An 18,191-nucleotide genomic window follows, 5' to 3' on the forward strand; every position below is an offset into this window, starting at 1 on the left:
AAACTCCAGAAGGCAAAAGAAACCCTGTTCGTATTGATCAGAATGAACATGATATGCAGAATGGTGGAAAGTGCACCAGGAGACACCTTATGTGGTCATCAAGTAGAAGTTCTGTGTGCAGACTCCTTGGAAACTTGTACAGTGTATAGCCATTTACTGACCCTACTTGAGTCACTGCATCAATTTTACCTTTCAGCATACTCTATTCTGTAGTTGTAAGATCAAAGCATTAAGATTTACCATTAGAAACTTTTTTTCTCTATTCATTTGCATATAGTCTTCTTTTAAATTTTCTCCCTTCTACTTTTTCAAATCCATATTCTTTGATACCTTGTTGCAAAACATTTTACTTGCCCACAGCAAAGCAAGAGAATTAAATAACCAAATTGACAAAAAGAAAAAGAGAGAGAGAGAGACTGAAAAAAGTCTAGCTATAATTTGGTTTCAGGCATAGCTAGGTGAAGGAACTGAAAGATATCATTCGGAAGCAGGCTTCTCTTCTCTCCCTCTCTACTCCATCCTCCATCATGTTACGTTCATTCTTACCTTCCACTACTGAAATGGGTCACATGCTTGACAGGCTTATATTTATAAGGACTAAAGTCCACTTAAAATGCAGTCTCTCTGCTAAATGAAAGGACCTCCAGGATATAGAAACCAAACCCATATAATGAGTGATTGTTGTCCTTAATGTACTATGTGATCTCTCATCTCTTTTGCTGTCCCTTGGCTATTTCATATTGTTACAGTATTTCACCTTGTTATCTGATATATTGTATATATGCATATTTGAAATAGGATAGGGAAGGGGGGAAAACAAGATGAGGGGTAGGGGTGGGGGGAGGGAAATAGGGACCAAGACATGAGAAAGGTATCAATGTTTATGAAGTAATGCACCCTCTATCTGGTGAATATAATGTAACCCTTCTATTAATTACAATAAAAATATATGAAAAAAAGGAGTCTCTCATTGACCTGAACCACATCCAAGCCAATTGCTGGAGCTGTGGGAGAAAACGTTTCTAATTGGTAGGTTTGTGTCACAAGTCCAACACTGTTTAAAGGCCTAAATTAACACAAGCAGAGTAAATCCTCCTGAGGAAAGCCTGGGTCATACCACTAGCTAGGACACTGAATCAGAAAATGTCATAACTACAATAAATTCTTGAGAAATATAAGAGAAGGGAGGGGCCAAAGGAAGGTGAAGATGCCAAAGCAATGACACAGATCAAAATGCATTATACACATAAACTTGCTAAATAGCAAAAAAATCCAATATATTACTTAAAATTAAGATAAGTAAGGGGGTGTGGAGGGGCGAATGTTGAAAAGGGTGAGGTTGATCAAGACGCACTGTATTCATCAGTATCCGGTGAGTGGCAACGCCTCTGTACAACTACTTAAAGATAATACATATATATTTTTCTTTTTGCCAGTCCTGGGGCTTGAAATTAGGGCCTGAGCACTGTCTTTGGGTTTTCTCAAGGCTAGAACTCTACCACTTGAGCCACAGCACCACTTCCGGCTTTTTGCTATGTATGGGGTACGAAGGAATTGAACCTGGGTCTTCATGCATGCTAGGTAAGCACTCTACCCCTAGGCCAAACTCCTGGCCCCAAATAAAATATTTTTAATGAAATTTATAAAATAAATTCATGATAGTAAAGATATAAGTATTCTGTACGATCCCAAGACTATATACTCGAAAAGCTCTACTCTAGGTTTTGTTTTGACTTACTTTTGTTTCACATTGAATGAAATCAGACTCATAGTCTTGCACATCTTAGGAAAATGCTATACCACTAGTGTTTTGTTTATAGTGGTGTTTGAACTCAGGAACTCTCACACGCTTGTCTGGCACTTGTTTTGCATGGCTTTTTCGTTGGTTATTTCCCAATAGTCTCCAGAAGTTTTCTGACAGGGCTGGCTTTGAACTGTGTTCCTCTAGCTCTCAGCCTTCTGAGTAGCTATAATGACAAGCATGAGCCACCAGCATCTGGCTTTTATCTTTATCCCTTTTTATGTTATTCTAAATAGAATTGTTTTTCAGAATTTTCTTTTCAGACTGTTTATTGTGTATAAGGAAACAACTGCTTTCTACATGTTAATTTTGTATCCTTCAACTTTGCTGACTTTGCTTCGTTTTATGCAGAGCCTTTAAGGTTTTCTTTGTCATTTTTAATTGGCAGTCAGAGGTTACCTTTAAGGTTTTCTGCCTCTAAGATCATATCATCTTTTTCCTTTTAGTTTTTGATGTCGTAAATCTTTTTTTTCTTGCCTGATTTCTCTAAGTAGGAGTACTAATATGAGTTTGAGTAGATGTACTGAGAAAAAGCGTCCTTGTATTTGCCTGATTTTAGAAAAAAATCTTTCAGTCTTTCACTGTTGCGTATGATGGTAAATGTGGGCTTTTCATAATTGGCTTTTATCATGTTGAAGTGATTTTTCTGTTCCTAGTTTGTCGAGTGTTAAAGCTTGTCAAATGATTTCTCTCTATCCCCTGAGATGACCATGTAGACTTGGTTCTTTATTCTGTTCCTGTGCTTTATTGTGTTCATCATGATATGGTCAACCATCCTTATATCCCCAGAATCCTACTTGGTGAAGCCAACATGTGCATAGTGACCCTCAGTGGGGAAGTGGGGGGGGATCCACTGGGTAGTGCTTCATAATCCTTTCCCCCCCACACCCCACCCCCACATCCCCAGTCTTAAGGCTTGAACTCTGGGCCTGGGCATTGTCCCTGAGATTTTCAGCTCTAGACTACTGCCCTACCCCTTGAGCCACAGTGCCACTTGTGGTTTTCTGGTGGTTAATTGGAGATAAGAGTCTTACAGACTTTAGGGCTAGGGCTGGCTTTGAACCTCCATCCTCAGATCTTAGCCTCCTGGGTAGCTAGGATTACAGGTCACCAGCCCTGGCTTACATAATCCTTTTAATGTATTCTTATGTCTGGTCTGTTAGTATTTTGAGTAAAATTTTGCTCAGGATTTTTACATCAATATTCATCAAAGATATCCATCTCTGGTTTACTCTTTCCTAGTAGTGTCTTATCCTGGCTTAGAATGAACTTAAAAGTATCCTCTTCTCTTCAAAGAAGTTACAATTCCCAAAGTTGGGTTATAAGTACAGTGTGTCCAGATCAATGTCACCACTTGTTGTTCTCTCCTATTTTTCCCCTCCCACCGTTTCCCTAGAGTTCTGTAGTTCCATTTTTACATAGCGTATATTGAACACAATGATTGCATTTGCTCAGCCTTTCTCCCTTTTTTATGTTGGACTTTTCTCTATTGGGAGGTTTCTAATTACGGATTCAATCTCCTTCTCTGTTCCTTGTTCTGATTTTTCCTTTTCTTAAAACTTCATTTTGGGGACTGGGAGTGTGGCCTGATGGTAGAGTACTTGCCTTGCATGACAAAGCCCTGGGTTCAATTCTTCAGTACTACATACAAAGAAAAAAAGCTGAAAGTGGTGCTGTGGTTTAAGTGGCAGAAGCACTAGCCTTGAGCAAAAAGAAGCTCAGAGAAAGAGCTCAGGCCTGAGTTTAAGCCAAAGAACTTGCAAAAAATTAATTAATTAAAGCATTTCATTTACTTAGAAAAACACTTCATTTTTGGTAGGTGCATGTCTAAGAATTTATTCATTTCTTCTGGGTTACCCAGTATTTTGCCATACAAGAATTCATAGCGTTCACTTAGAATTCTTATTATTCCTCATTTACACAAGCTTCCTCTTTTAATTCTGATTCTGATTATTTGAATCTTCTCTGTTTACTTTTTCATTAATCTAAGAGGGTTTTTTATCTTTTTTCAAATTTTTATTGTAATTAATAAAAGGGTTACATGATATTTGCCAGATAGAAGGTGCATTAATTCGCATACATTGATACCCTTTCACATGTCTTGGTACCCATTACCCTCCCCCCCACCCCCACCCATCTTGGTTTTCCCCCCTTTCCTAGCAAATTTCAAATAACCAAATACAAATAAATTCAATATATCAGATAACAAAGTGAGATACTGTAACAATATGAGATACCCAAGGAACAGCAAAGGAGATGAGGTTTTTTTTTGTAATTTTGAGACTAGAACCTACTAGGTAGCTGAAGCTGGTTTCAAACTCAAAATCTTCCTCCTCAGCCTCCTAAGTGCTGACATTACAGACATGTGCCATCATGCCCCACTTATTCTGTAGTCCTGAGCCTTGAACTCAGGACCCGAACATTATCCTTGGACTTTCTCAAGGCTAGAGCTCCACCGCTTGAGCCACAGCACCACTAACAGCTTTTTCTATGTATATAGTAGTGAGAAATCAAACCCAGGTCTTCATGCATGCTACGTGAGCACTCCACCACTAGGCCAAACTCCTGGCCCTTATTCTGTATTTTATAAAAACATTTAAGCATATTATTAATATGGCCCTCGAATAGTTTCCTTTGATTCATTTTTGCTGTGAATCACATTGATAGACTTATTTATATTGAATGATACTACATGCATTTATACTGAACTACTCTCATATTCCCTGAATGTCTCTTCCTTGAATAACAGTGCAATCCTCAGATACTGAGGATCCTGAGTAGCTATGATTACAGGCATGGGCCACCAGTGTCCGACTAGGTCAGTTAAATTTATAACAGAGTTTTAGTACAACTCAGCAAGTGCATCACAAAATAAAAGGACTCAAAGTGCAAGCTTCTCAGCAGGGAGCAGCTCAAAGTGCATGGATACCATCAGGCAGCAAGAGTTAGCAAGTCAAAGCAATAGAAGAAAGACACTGAGAGTGGCGGTCATTGTGTCATCATCCCTCCTACAGGGTTAATTACGGCCATCCTATAGAAGTAGAAGAGATTATGACCGGACATTAGGCTTTATTGTAAAGAGTGATTCTCTCTCTCTCTCTCTCTCTCTCTCTCTCTCTCTCTCTCTCTCTCTCTCTCTCTCTCTCTCTCTCTCTCTCACACACACACACACACACACACACACACACACACACACACACAAGACAGTATGAAATGTTTATCGCTTACACCATGGGGCTTTCTGGGGCATCTAGGGCAGTTATTCCAACCTGAGCTTGAAAGAGCAAGGAAGGGAAAGACATTGGGGGTTGGTGATAGGAGTAGGCTCAGGAGAAATTGTTCTATGTGTGGACTGAGGTCTGAATGGTCTGAATCTATGTCCAATTCCAAAGGAAAGATTAACAAGGCTTTCTTGTCAAGGTGTGAGTCACAAAAGAAGAGACTGAGATGACATTTTACTTGTCAGAAATCAAACATTAAAGAATGGAACCAACGGTCAGGAGTTTGGGCTAGTGGTAGAATGTTTGCCTAGCACGAACGAAGACCCGGGTTCAATTCCTCAGTACCACATACATAGAAAAAAAGTGGTGCTATGGCTCAAGTGGCAGAGCTCTAGCCTTGAAAAAGCCCAAGGACAGTGCTCAGGCCCTGAGTTCAAGCCCCAGGAGTGTTAAGAAATAAATAAATAAAAGAATGGAAGCAGATTCTTTTTTTTTTTTGAAGTGGATGAATCTAGAGCGAATCATGTTGAGTGAGATAAGTCAAGACCAAATGAACAAAAGGCACATGGTATCCTTAATATGTGGCTATTAGATCCAAACAGTACAAGAGCGAGGACTCAATATTTGAGTACCCAGTGCTATGGACATGGTATTAGAAATATAAACACAACTACATAGACATAAAAATGTATGACTGTATAGACATGTTTTATTACACAGATTAATATGTATCTATGACATACAAACCCTCAGCTTAATTTTAATTATGTTCTAAAATCTAAGTGCCAGTGATTGTATATAGAGATTCCCTTCTTGAATACCTGTTTGTTAAATATATCATTTGAAATATGATGTAAAAATAAATGTTAATACATTCTTTAATAGAAAAAATATATATTCTAGAATTGCCTAGCCTATGAAACAAGACTCTGCTGCACCTCATGTTCCTGTTCCTCATGGATCACTTCCAGGGATCCAAGCTTATCTCACGCCCTTCCACCCAGTGTGAAGAAGGAACTCACAAGTAACCACATACAACTGTAACTCTGTACTACTACATCAATGGAACCATGGTATGGACTCATTGGAACAAAAGAAGCTTTTCCTTGGGTAAATTTTACCTTGATAATAAGCCTCCATGCACAAAATTGATTAGATTTCTTGTAAAAGAGTAGCTGCCACTGCAAATCCAAAATAATAGATGGTTGACATGTGACACTAATCATGGACAATAAAACAGATACAGGAAAATTTTCCCAAATGTGGAAGCAGATTCTTTATTGCTGCAGACTGTTGATATCAGTATGGAAGCATGAGAGATCTTTGGTCCACGTTGATGATGTTATTCAACCTCTAACATGACCTAGGGGTCACCAGCCCCAAACTTCTAGTAACGCTCAAAAATCCAATGTCTTTATGTTCGAAGTTATTTATACCTGTGCTGTCTTAGAATTTTGAACTGCTGGGCGCTGGGAGCTCATGCCTGTAATCCTAGATACTGAGATGGATGAGATCTGAGGATCACATTCAAAGCCAGCCCCAGCAGGAAAGTCCCTGAGACTCTTATCTCTAATTAACCACCAGAAAACTGGAAGTGGCGCTGTGGCTCAAAGTGGTAGAACACTACTAACCTTGAGCTGAAGAGCTCAGACACACCACTCAGGCCCAGAATTTAAGCTCCATACTGACCAAAAATAAATAAATTTCGCTGACCTAAGTCAGAACTTTCAGTTATTAATAATTAATAGGGACAGGTGTATGAGATTGGGGCCCTCCATAAAGTGACCTGGGGTCATGTGCCTTGGCCCAGACCAATCTGTGTGTCTTAAAATGAATCATCTATCTGGATTACAGCACAATCTGTGACTAACACTAGATTCAGGATGAAAGGTATTACCCTGATACTCCCATTTTATGTCTCAAGAAAGTTTTGGACACCATTCTATAGAGTACCCATGGGAACAACTATATATCATACCTATACAATTGCATATTAGTTGGTTGCTTTTGTGGCAAAAGAGTAGTCACAATGTTAAGAAGAGTTACTATTTATTTAGAGATTTTAATTTTCAAGAACATGCTCCTAAATGCAGAGGGCTCATTGGGACCCTAAAATACCTGTGTTGCTGTGGCTACTGGTGGTTATCCATAAAAATAATCTGGCCCTCAAAATTATATGGAAAATCACTCATAGAATTTCTATGGCATAAGAAAAAAATAATCCAAATCAGAGTGTAGCCTGAGGTCCTTAAACGATATAAATAAACATTGCCATAGACGAGGCTCTAACATGGATGCTGCTGTTTTAAAGCTCTTGAGAGACCGAAATATATAAATTCAAGAAGAGCAGAGAGACCATTCCAAAGTGTATTCAGTAATCACAAGAAAAGCAACAAGCAATCACTAAAAGATAACAAGTCATGCAGGCAAATAGTAAGGAAGAATAGAAGAAGGGACAAATCTACATGCAGGGGAGGAAAAATACTAAAACAGACAGTCAAAATTGGACTCAACTGAAAATCCAAAATGGACTTAAAGAATGTATAAAACAAAAAGATGATCACGTGCAGAATTGCTTTTGCACTACTATATTACAGCTTCTAAATTAACTTTTAAGATATGGTAAAATAGATCAATTGGCAAACCTTCATAGTATAATCAATACTTTGGCAGGAATTACAGTAATACCTGAGCATCCTTCTAAATTTGAACAACACATCCCCTATATCCTTAGTGGAGTTGTTAAACAAAATACAGGTGAGTGTCACACTTTAACTATTAGAACAATTCAATGACTTGCCTAAATTCCCCATGATTCTACCAACCACTGCCCTAAAATATCCCATGGTGTGCATTGATGCCCTGATCTAGTGAGTAATCAATTAAACACATGGGCTGGGAGTTTGGCCTAGTGGTAGAGTGCTTGCCTAGCATGTATGAAGACCCGAGTTCGATTCTTTGGTACCACATACATAGAAAAAATCCAGAGGTGGTGCTGTGGCTCAAGTTGTAGAGCTCTAGCCCTGAAAATACCCAAGGACAGTACTCAGGCCCTGAGCTCAAGCCCAGGACTGGCAAAAAATAAAATAAGGAGCCTAAACGAGGTAGATCACATCCCAGGTGCACTCCCAGACAGGAAATAAAACCTTAAAGTATACCTAACCAGTGAAAAACAGGCCTGGAGGTATGGCTCTGCAGTAGAGGGGCCACGGTAGAGGGGTTAAAATCTAACATGTCCATTTATGTGTCTAGTGTACCTATTTCATAATTCTTCCTCATTTTCCTTACCCCTTCTTCTTGCCCACTACTTTTCACATATTTACATCAAATATTATGACCATATTTGTTCTCTGTTCTGTTTTCTATTCCTCACCCTTCTCCCACTAGCCCCCTCCTTCAAACTAAGTTTCAGCTTCCTGATAATCATTTTGACCATTTATTAATTCTTCAAAAGGCTTATGCTATATATTTTCACTCTTGTGTATACTCTACTTTAATAAATTTGATTGAGTATATATGCATATGTGCCTGTATATTTATGTAGGAGGTTGTAATTTGGGACTAAGATTCACATATGAAAGAAAATTGCTGTTCGTCTTTCAGTATCTGGCTTACGTTACTCAGTATGATTTTTTTCTAGATCCATACATTTCCCTGGAAATGACATCATTTCTTTTTTTTTAATGGCTGCATAAAATTCCACTGGATATATATGCCACATTACAAAATCTGTTATAAGGAAATTAAACTGTTCCCATAACTTGGCTATTGTGAACTGTGTTGAAGTGAACATGTTGCAGGTCTGTTTGTGGATATGTAAATTAGTTCAACCACTATGGAGATCAATAGGGAGATTTTTCAAAAAACTAAACATAGAACTATCCTATGATCCAGTGATACTCTTTATGTGCATTTATCCATAAGAGTGCATAACAGGAAACAAAAGTAATGACAACATGGCTATTTTTGTGAAGACTGCCCTGTCTCTGTGAAGAACAACATTGAAATTTTCATGGGAATTACATTGAATTGCTTTTGCATATTTCCTGTACAGAAGAAATTTGATATAGCCAATGAGAGTTATAGAAAAAACTGAACAAAAAGGAGTTGCCCCATGCATCTGCCTCCTGATTAGAAATTCATCTGAAATGCTGGATGCCAGTGGCTCATGACTGTAATCCTATCAACTCAGAAGGCTGAGACCGGATAATTATGGTTGGAAGCCAATCCCAGACAGAAATGTCATCAAGACTCCAATTCCAATTAACCAGCAAAAAAGCCAGACTGGAGTGAGGATCAAGTGGTATGGAACCAACCATGAGGCAGAAAGCCCTTTGACAGTACAAGGTCCTGATTTCAAGCACTGATACTGGTAAATGGGAAGGAAAGAAGAAAGGAAAGAAAAGTAAAGAAAAAGAAAAGAAAAAAATGTATGTGAAAACTGGATGTAATGGTATATGTCTATAATTATAGCTGTCTGGAGGCTGAGGTAGGAATACCTTGCGTTCAAAGTGAGGGTGGGGTACATAAGGAGTTCCAGGACAGCCTGGGATAATAGTCTGTGTTAAAGCCCTGCCAAGCCAGGTGCCTGTAATCCTAGCTACTGAGGAAGCTGAGATCTGAGGATAACAGTTCAAAGCCAGCACAGGCACAAAAGAACCTGAGACTCTTCTCTGTAATAAACCACTAGGAAATGGGAAGTAGGGCTGTGACTCAAGGGTAGGGTGATAACCTTGAGCTGAAGAGCTCAGGTACAGTGCCCAGGCCCAGTGTTCAAACCCCACGACTCACAAAAAAAAGCCCTGCCCGCTGGGTATGGTGGCTCATGACTACTCATATCTACTTAGGAGGCTGAAATCTGGAGGATCTTTGTTTGAAGTCAGTCTAGGCAAATAATAATAATAATAATAATAATAATAATAATAATAATAATAATAATAAACAAAAAACAAATTGATGAGATTTTATCTGTAAAATCGCCAGCAAACATCTGGGCCGGAGCCATGAATGAAATGATACAGTGCCAGGTGAGGAAGTAAGAGACTGAATTGAATCAACAGTATTGGAAAAAAGTAAATAAATAAATTCCTCACCCACCACCCCTCCGAAAAAAGGAAACCAGGTTCCAGTGGCTCATCCTTATAATCATAGCTACACAAGGTGCTGAAACCTAAAGGTGTCAAAGCCAGCCTAAGCAGAAAAGTCAGTGAGCCTCTTATCTGTAATTAACCAGGAAAAAATCAGAAGTGGAGATGTGACTCAAGTGGTAGAAAGGTACCTTAAGAGGAAGGTAGCCAGGCACTGTAAGCCTGTAAGCCTAGCTACTCTGGTGGCTGAAAGCTGAGATTGTGGTTCAAAGCCAGCCCAGGCAAGAAAGTTTGTAAGACTGTTATGGTCAATTAACCAAGAGAAAACTAGAAGTGGTGCTGTGGCTCAAAGTAGTAGAGCGCTATCATTGTGGAAAATATATCAGTCAGAAGCAGCACCGAGGTCCTAAGTTCAAGGTGAGGATGGGGGGAAGGTAAGTAGAAGTGAGAGGCCTGAATTGAAGCTCCAGTATCCAGTATCAACACCAAAAGGAAACATGGAAACATAGAAAGAAAAAAAGCATTGGGGGCAGGGGGAGAATGTCATGCAGCTAAGTATTGTCTCTTTAAAGCCCTTACAAGAGTGTATATAGTGTGTTAAGTGTAAGATCATGCCATTTGCAAATTTGAGTCATTTCAGTTCTTCCCTACTTGAATCCGTATCACCTCTTTCTCCTGCTTTATTATTCTCTAGGAATTCAAGTACTCTACTAACTAAAAGTGAGAGTGAAGGGTGTTTATTCACAAGGAAAAAAATAGTAGAGCATTGTTGTGATCTAAATAGAATGTATACACATCAGAATTACCATAGTAAAACCCCTTGGTACAAGTGATACGTACGGCAAAAATGATAGGAAAGTGAAACAGGGGCTGTGGGAACTGGTAGATACCAGCAAGGGGAGGAAAGTCAAAGAGTGAGTGAGGATGAAGACTCGCAATGTGCTTTGTATGGAAATATTCATAACAAGGGGGTGGAGGTGTGATTCAAATGGTAAAGCGCCAGCCAATGCGTGAAGTAGTCACTGACTGAGTTTGAATCCTCGTCTGTGTGGGGGAGAGGAATGAGAACAGTCGAAAATACTGTTGGAAGGTGTGCGGGGGAAGTTTGCTGTGTATACTGTGTATACAAGAGGAGCCACGGGAGTTTTGTGGGGCCATTTTGATCCCTGTACACCTTAAGGCAATACATGCACATTCAGCCCACGTGTGGTCAATACTTACAAATTCAGCCCACATCTGTGACGTGCTAATCCGTTGCCAGGGTAAGACTTGTCGCGTGGGCCTGGTGGCTTGTGAGCTACAGCCTTTGCCCAGAGGTGAGCGGTAGCCATTTGGCACCTCGGCTAAGTAGGCTGTGGCAGCTATGGCGATCGACTTTGGAGACCCCAAGAGTGGCTTCCGCCACAGTGAAGTGATCACGTTCATTAACGAAGAGGTTCTGGGTAATGGCGGCGGGCCAGATTTCTATCTCACTTTTCGCTCACGATCATGGAATGACATTGAAGATGGCCTGAAGTCTGTGGTGGCCGACTCGCAGGTCCCTCGCACCATCAAGAGGGCTTGTGCCTGGAGCGCCTTGGCTCTTGGGGTTCGAATGGCAGCCAAGCAACGTGAACGGCTGGCGCGTCGTATCCGGCGGCTGCAGGAGCAGGTAGACCAGCGCGAGGAGAACACCTGGGCGCTGGCCTCGGAGCTGGAGCTCCTGCGCCAGGAGCGAGAGGACGTGGTCACTCGTCTGCGGAATGCCAGAGACAACCTGCAGCAAACACTCCATGAGCAAAAGCACCTGCGCCAGAGGCTCTTCCATTTCGATCTGTCCCAGCAAGCTGTTGCTGGGTTGCAGGATGAGAGGCGGCAGACCGAAGCGTGGGTGTACAGTCGACAGAAGACAACATCCCAGATGCCCCGCATGGTGTCCAAATCAGGTGTAGTAACACACCCTCCTTCTTTCTCCCATCCCCCTCCCCACCCCACCCCCCGGACTTCCCACATTCAGATTATTTAGTGCCATTCCCCACACCATTCCTGCTATCAAGATTCAGATTGGGCAGCGGAAGCTTCTTCCCACCCTACATACCTGGCCTGCATTCAACACCAATAGACACTGCGAATGTAACCCCAGTGGGAGGACTACAGGAGCCGTTCACCTTTTGGGGAAGGAGGAGAGTGTTGGTCTTGGTGCTGGAACTCAAGGCCTAGACACTGTCCCTGAGCTATTTTACTCAAGGCTAACACTCTACCACTTGAGCTATAACACCACTTCCGGCTTTTTGATGATGACCGCAGATAAGAGTCTCACAGACTCAGCTGGCTTTCAATCACTACATCTCAGCCTCCTGAGTCACTAGGATTACAGGCAGGAACTACCAACACCTGCTCCTACATACCCCTTTTTGTGAATTAGCATTAGAGGATATTTTTAAACCCAAAAGTTTTTGTTATCTTCCCTTCAGACAGAAAACATTACCTTGTTGTTGTGTTTTACAGTAATAGAGATTCGGTCCAGAGCTTTGCTCATGGTAGGTAGGCAAGTACTCTACCACCGGGCTCCATTCTTAGCCCACAGTAATTATTCTAACACATATGTTTCCACATATGAGGCTTGAGGTTTGGCTCCAGTGGTAGAACACTTACCTGAAGAGCACAATAACTGTGTTCAAACCCTAGTACCACCATAAAAAAAAAAACAACAACAGCAAAAAACAAAATTAAGGCCTGGTAGTTTGAACTAGTAGTAGAGTGCTTGCCTAGCATGCACAAAGACCCGGGTTCCATTCCTCGGTACCAAATACATAGAAAAGAGCCAGAACTGGTCCTGTGGCTCCAGTGAAAGAGTTCTAGGTTTGAGAAAACCCAAGGACAGTGCTCAGCCCCAGGATTCAAACCCAAGACTAGCAAAAAATTAAAAAAATACTGTAGATTATACTTCATTTTAATTTAGGAAAAGCTGAGCAAGAGCATGACCATGAAAAAAAACACGAATTTTTAAAATATGTCTTTCACATTTGGAAGTTTTTTTCCCCACTTTCATATCGTATGTGTATCTGTATATAATTTGTATTTCTTTCAGAAAAGAGGATTCTGTTGACTCTATCAAAGGGAAAATTTCTCTAACTGAACTTACACTTATATCTGGTCAACTTTCTGATTAAGCTGATATTTGAACATTCTTTTTCCTTTGTTCACTCTTCACCTTTCACAACACTAGGTCTCTGTCTGGGAATAACTATACTTTTAGGTTTGGGCAGTACTAGGATTTGATTAAAAATATTTTTTCTTGAGCCAAGGACCTGTGTCTCATGCTTGTAATTCTAGCTACTCAGGAGGCTGACATCTGAGAATCATGATGCAGACATAGCTTGGACAGCAAAGTCAATGAACTCTTATCTCCAATTAATCACCACAAAAATGCCAAAAATTGGGCTAGCAGTGTGGCCTAATGGTAGAGTGCTTCTATAACATTCAGGAAGGCTTGATTTGATTCCTCAATACCACATACACAGAAAAAGACAGAGTGGTGCTGTGGTTCAAGTGGTAGGGTGCTAGCCTTGATAAAGTTCAAGGACAGTGCGCAGGCCCTGATTTCAAGCTCCAGGACTGGCAAAAAAATGCCAAAATGCGCTGCGGCTCACGTGGTAAAGCACCAACCTAGCAAATGTGAGGACCTCAATTCATAATCTTTTTTTTATAGTACTGAGAATTGAACTCAAGACCTTGAGCTTCTAAGCAAACTGTCTACCACTTGAACCACATGCTAATCTGGTACTGGAGTTTTAACTCAGAGCCTCACAGGTCTGTAAGCAGGCATTCTCCACTTGAACCATGCCTCCACCCTAGAATGCTTTTAGAACATAAGATGCATTATGTTCTAGGTACACTGCTTTTTCCTTGAAAACCCCGCAATTATGCCATAAAGTATGTGTTCATATTTGTCTTTTGATTTATGTTTGTAACTATATTCACAGAGCCTCCTACTCTTTGTGTCTCTAACTTCCAGGAACTTCACGTAAAGCTGAACAAGTTCCAGCCCCCATAAGATGAATCATCATGAAATGCCCCTCTGGCTCTTAGCAGTGCAAGAAGACCTCAACTGCCTATAGCTACAAAGTTCAAAAGAATCAGGCAAACGATTTTTTTTGTCTCATTATGTTGCAACAAGGAAGAGCATACATGTTTTGTTAGAAATTAATCCTGTTAGGGAATAACATCAAAGAGCTCAAAGGGGCTGTGAAAACAGCATTAAATTTTAGCGATTATATCAAAAGTGTTGGATTTTGTTTATTTGTTAACTCGTTGCTGATATGTGTTTAGAATCTACAACTGTGGTATTACATGATGTCCATAGTATAATCTATTTGCATGATGTTGGTTAAATGACAGGAGAGACTTAAAGGACAGGAATTTGATTTTTTGTGGGTCATGGGGCTTGAACTTGGCCTGGGCACTGTCTCTGAGCCCTTCAGCCCAAGGCTACCAACCTACCCTTGAACCCCACTTCCCATTTTCTAGAGGTTAATTGATGATAAGAGTCTCAGGTCCTTTTGTGCCTGGGCTGGCTTTGAACATTGATCCTCAGATCTCAGCTTCCTGAGTAGCTAGGATTATAGGCCTGAGCCACCTCAACTGGCTGGAATCAATTTTGAGTTAATATGTGCAAAGGGGTTGTTCTCTTTGCCTTGCATACAGTGCAACCTTGGGTAAAATCAACTGTAATAACATTCAGATCTGTTTGTGTAGTTCGGGGAGTGACACAAAAGAGACTTTGAGGTAAGTTCTTCAGTGAGCACACTGTTCCTCTTCTTGGCATAGATAGTGAAAGTGCACACAAGGCAATCTTCCTGACTACACACCAGGCTGCCTCAGAGACACTGGGTTGGCTTTTATTGTTTGTCTTTACAATTTCATGGTGGCTAGTCAGGAAGATAGCTGTGAGTCTCAAGAGAGGAAATTGGCAAAAGATTAGAAAGGCCTTGTGTGTGATCACTTAGTTGCCCCCAAATCTCTACCAGCAATCTTCTGCTGTGTCTCAAACATCAAAACACTTAAAGTGAAATGAGAACCACAGCCCATTGCCATTCTTTCCTTCAACGTTTTGCCTAATTCTTAGCTTAAGCTAACTTCTTTATTTTCCCTGAAGTGGGACAATTCTGCCCTCCACTGGGCCATTGTCTTGAAAGATTGTACCTAAAGTTGTATATGCATCCTCCTGCCCTCACTCCTGGGCTGTCCTCATCCTGCTGGTCTTCCATGAGGTGTGTTATTTACAAGCTCCCAGCTCTCCCAAGGAAACTGCTACAAGGCAAGGAAGAGCCAGAGGGTGTGAGGGGGTGGTGTTAGATATACCTCAATCCTTTGAGATCCGCCCCAGTTCACCAAGATGCACTTACATTGTGGTTGTTCTAATGTTTACTAGCAATAAAGAATGTAAACTTGCCTCATGTACCTTTTGGGATAGGTTTGCTCAGAGGCACTAGGTTATATTCTCAATTCCCCTCTATCCCATTTTGGTAAAGAAAAATTCAATCTAATTTATGTTAGAAGACCTCTCTACTTCTTCCGCATTACTGAAGAATTGAAAGTATTTTTGGTGGATCTTTGATCCATCACATTTTTGCCTATTACCCTCACCATACAAGTCCAAAAGGTGCCTTGAAGTTGGGAATGGTCGCTGCTCCAGTGCTACTGAGGCACAGAGGTGAAGGATGGAGCCCAGGTGGGAAGGTGGGAAAGGAATGGAAAGGTGAAGTGGATGTGTTTGCCTAGGCTTAAGCACTGATTTCTTGGGTCCAGCCTGCTTTCTATATGTTAAGAAATCATTTCCATGAGCCAGGTGCGGTGGGTCACGCCTGTAATCCTAGCTAGTCAGGAGGCTGAGATCTGAGGATCACAGTTCAAAGGCAGCCCAGGCATTAAAGACTGTGAGACTCCTATCTCCAATTAACCTCTACAAAATGGGAAGTTGGGCCCTACCCCTTGAGCTGAAGAGCTCAGGGACAGCACCCAGGCTGAATTCAAGCCCCATGACCCCCCCCAAAAAAGGAAAAAAAAAAAGAAAAGCCAGCCCAGAAAAGAGTCTCACTCCATTTCCAATTTGATTTTTAAAAAAGCAGTGTTGGGAGTTGTGATTCAAGTAGAAGAGCACCAGCCATGAGCAAGAACCCAAGCCTCTGTGTTCAAGCCCTAGTATATGAGAGAGAAAAAGATTAGAATCTAAATGAAAGGGAGGCCTTTAGGCCTTTGGGGTTCATGCCAATTGCAAAAGAGAATACTGATCTGGAGTGAGTTCTTAGAGCTTACAAAAGCCTGAGCCTCATTCCTGAGTTATACTTTGCCATTCTGTTTCAAGATGTGATTTCTTCATTACACACATACCCTGTCATGTGATGAAGTCTAACAGAGTTGAGCAGATGACATTGCCATGCCATTGAACCTCTGAAACTGATATCTAAATAAATGTTTCTTTATATAGTTAGACTGCCTTAGAGATTAATACAGTGATTGCCACAGCTATATAATAGGAGTTTAAAAAATACTGTTAGCTGAGTGTTGGTGGTTCGCACCTGTAATCCTTGCCACTCAGGAGGCTGAGATCTGAGGGCCATAGTTAGAAGCCAGCCTAGGCATAAAAGTAAAGTCCAGAGACTTTTTTTTGCCAGTCGCAGGGCTTGAACTCCTGAGCCTCTTTGGGCTCAAGGCTAAAATTCTACCACTTGGGCCAAAGCTCTACATCGGGTTTTTGAGTGGTTTATTGGAGATAAGAGTCTCATGGGGACTTTTTTTTTCCCAGAGAGGCTTTGAACTTCAGTGATCAAATTTCAGCTTGGATTACAGGCATGAGTCACCATCACCAGACTCACTTCAGAGACTCTTCAATTAACCACCAAAAAGCTGCAAGTGGAGCTGTGGCTCAAGTGATAGAGCCCTAGCTTGAACACAAAAGCTCAGTGCCCAGGAACTGAGTTCAAGCCTCATAACAAAAAATACTCCTATTAATACTTCTCCAAGGAAGAGATTTTATTCCATTGTACAGATGTGAAACTCATTTACCCAAAGACATTCATTTGGGAATTGGTGACACCTAGTTTCAAAACCCAACCTGTTAGCACCAAACTCCATCCTCTTTCTGCTTATCCTTTTACCCTTTCCAATTAATAGCCGGTAACAGGGTCTACCAATAATTTGACCCACAACATCAATAATGGAGGGACTTTAAGTGATTGAAGTAGGCTGGTGAAGGGACTAGGTGGAGGTGGTAAAAGTCAGGATTCCTTGATGTTGGTGCTGGAAAAGGAAGCAGATAGCAGGAACAGATTGGGCACAAGGATCCTAGGAAGGCTGGCCTGGGGAAACCTTCAGAGACAGATGCAGCAGACAGTAACATGTGGTGGTCGGCATGTTCTGTGTCTGCACCTCTACAGATACCTTGGCCATCAATCAAACTTTCTACTCATTCATCCTATTCAATGGCATGTGGTGACTCTGAGCTGTCTGCTTCCTGAAAGAACCTATGGAACGTTGTAATGATATGAATCACTTCTTCCACATCACCAGAGGAAACAATGGATCTGTGTTAAGTGTGCATCTTCATCCTTTGGGGAAGAAGGGTATGCAAGCCGAGGACCAGAAGGATGGACTAAGGTAAAATAAAGAAAAAATTGCTTGATATAAACATGTTTTGGCCAGGAGTGTGGCCTAGTGGTAGAGTGCTTGTTTAGCATTCAGGAAGCCCTAGGTTCGATTACTCACTTCCATCCATATACACAGAAAAGGCCAACGCGGTGCTTTTACTCAAGTGGTAGAGCTCTAGCCTTGAGAAACCTCAAGAACAGTACTCAGGGCCTGAGATAAGGCCCCAAGACTGGATAAACAATGTTTCACAATTTTAAGCCAGCTTGCACAGGAACGTCTGTGAAACTTAACCAGTTTGAAAGATGGCTTGTTTTAAATGTCTTTACTAAGAAGAAGCATTTCATTCAAGTTGCTTATCCTGTTGTATTTTTTGTTCTGACTCACCTATTTATGTTTTTGATTCAGTCTCTTATGGAATATTCATTTTACCTTTTTTCATATTTTTTTTGTTGT

The 18,191-nt window shown here is 41.0% G+C and overlaps 1 protein-coding gene across 1 annotated transcript; it reads left to right on the plus strand.

Annotated features, from left to right (window-relative positions):
• Positions 1–11,472: 11,472 nt before the first annotated feature.
• Positions 11,473–14,207, plus strand: LOC150041447 (testis-expressed protein 13C-1-like). The gene is made up of 2 exons (XM_090326692.1): positions 11,473–12,034; positions 14,107–14,207. Exons 1-2 carry the CDS (start codon positions 11,473–11,475, stop codon positions 14,148–14,150), a joined length of 606 nt encoding a protein of 201 aa, XP_090182818.1. The 3' UTR covers positions 14,151–14,207.
• Positions 14,208–18,191: the final 3,984 nt, after the last annotated feature.

Source organism: Megascapheus bottae, chromosome X, assembly GCF_031878675.1.
Source record: "Megascapheus bottae isolate mThoBot1 chromosome X, mThoBot2.hap1, whole genome shotgun sequence".
Classification (NCBI taxonomy): Eukaryota; Metazoa; Chordata; class Mammalia; order Rodentia; family Geomyidae; genus Megascapheus; species Megascapheus bottae.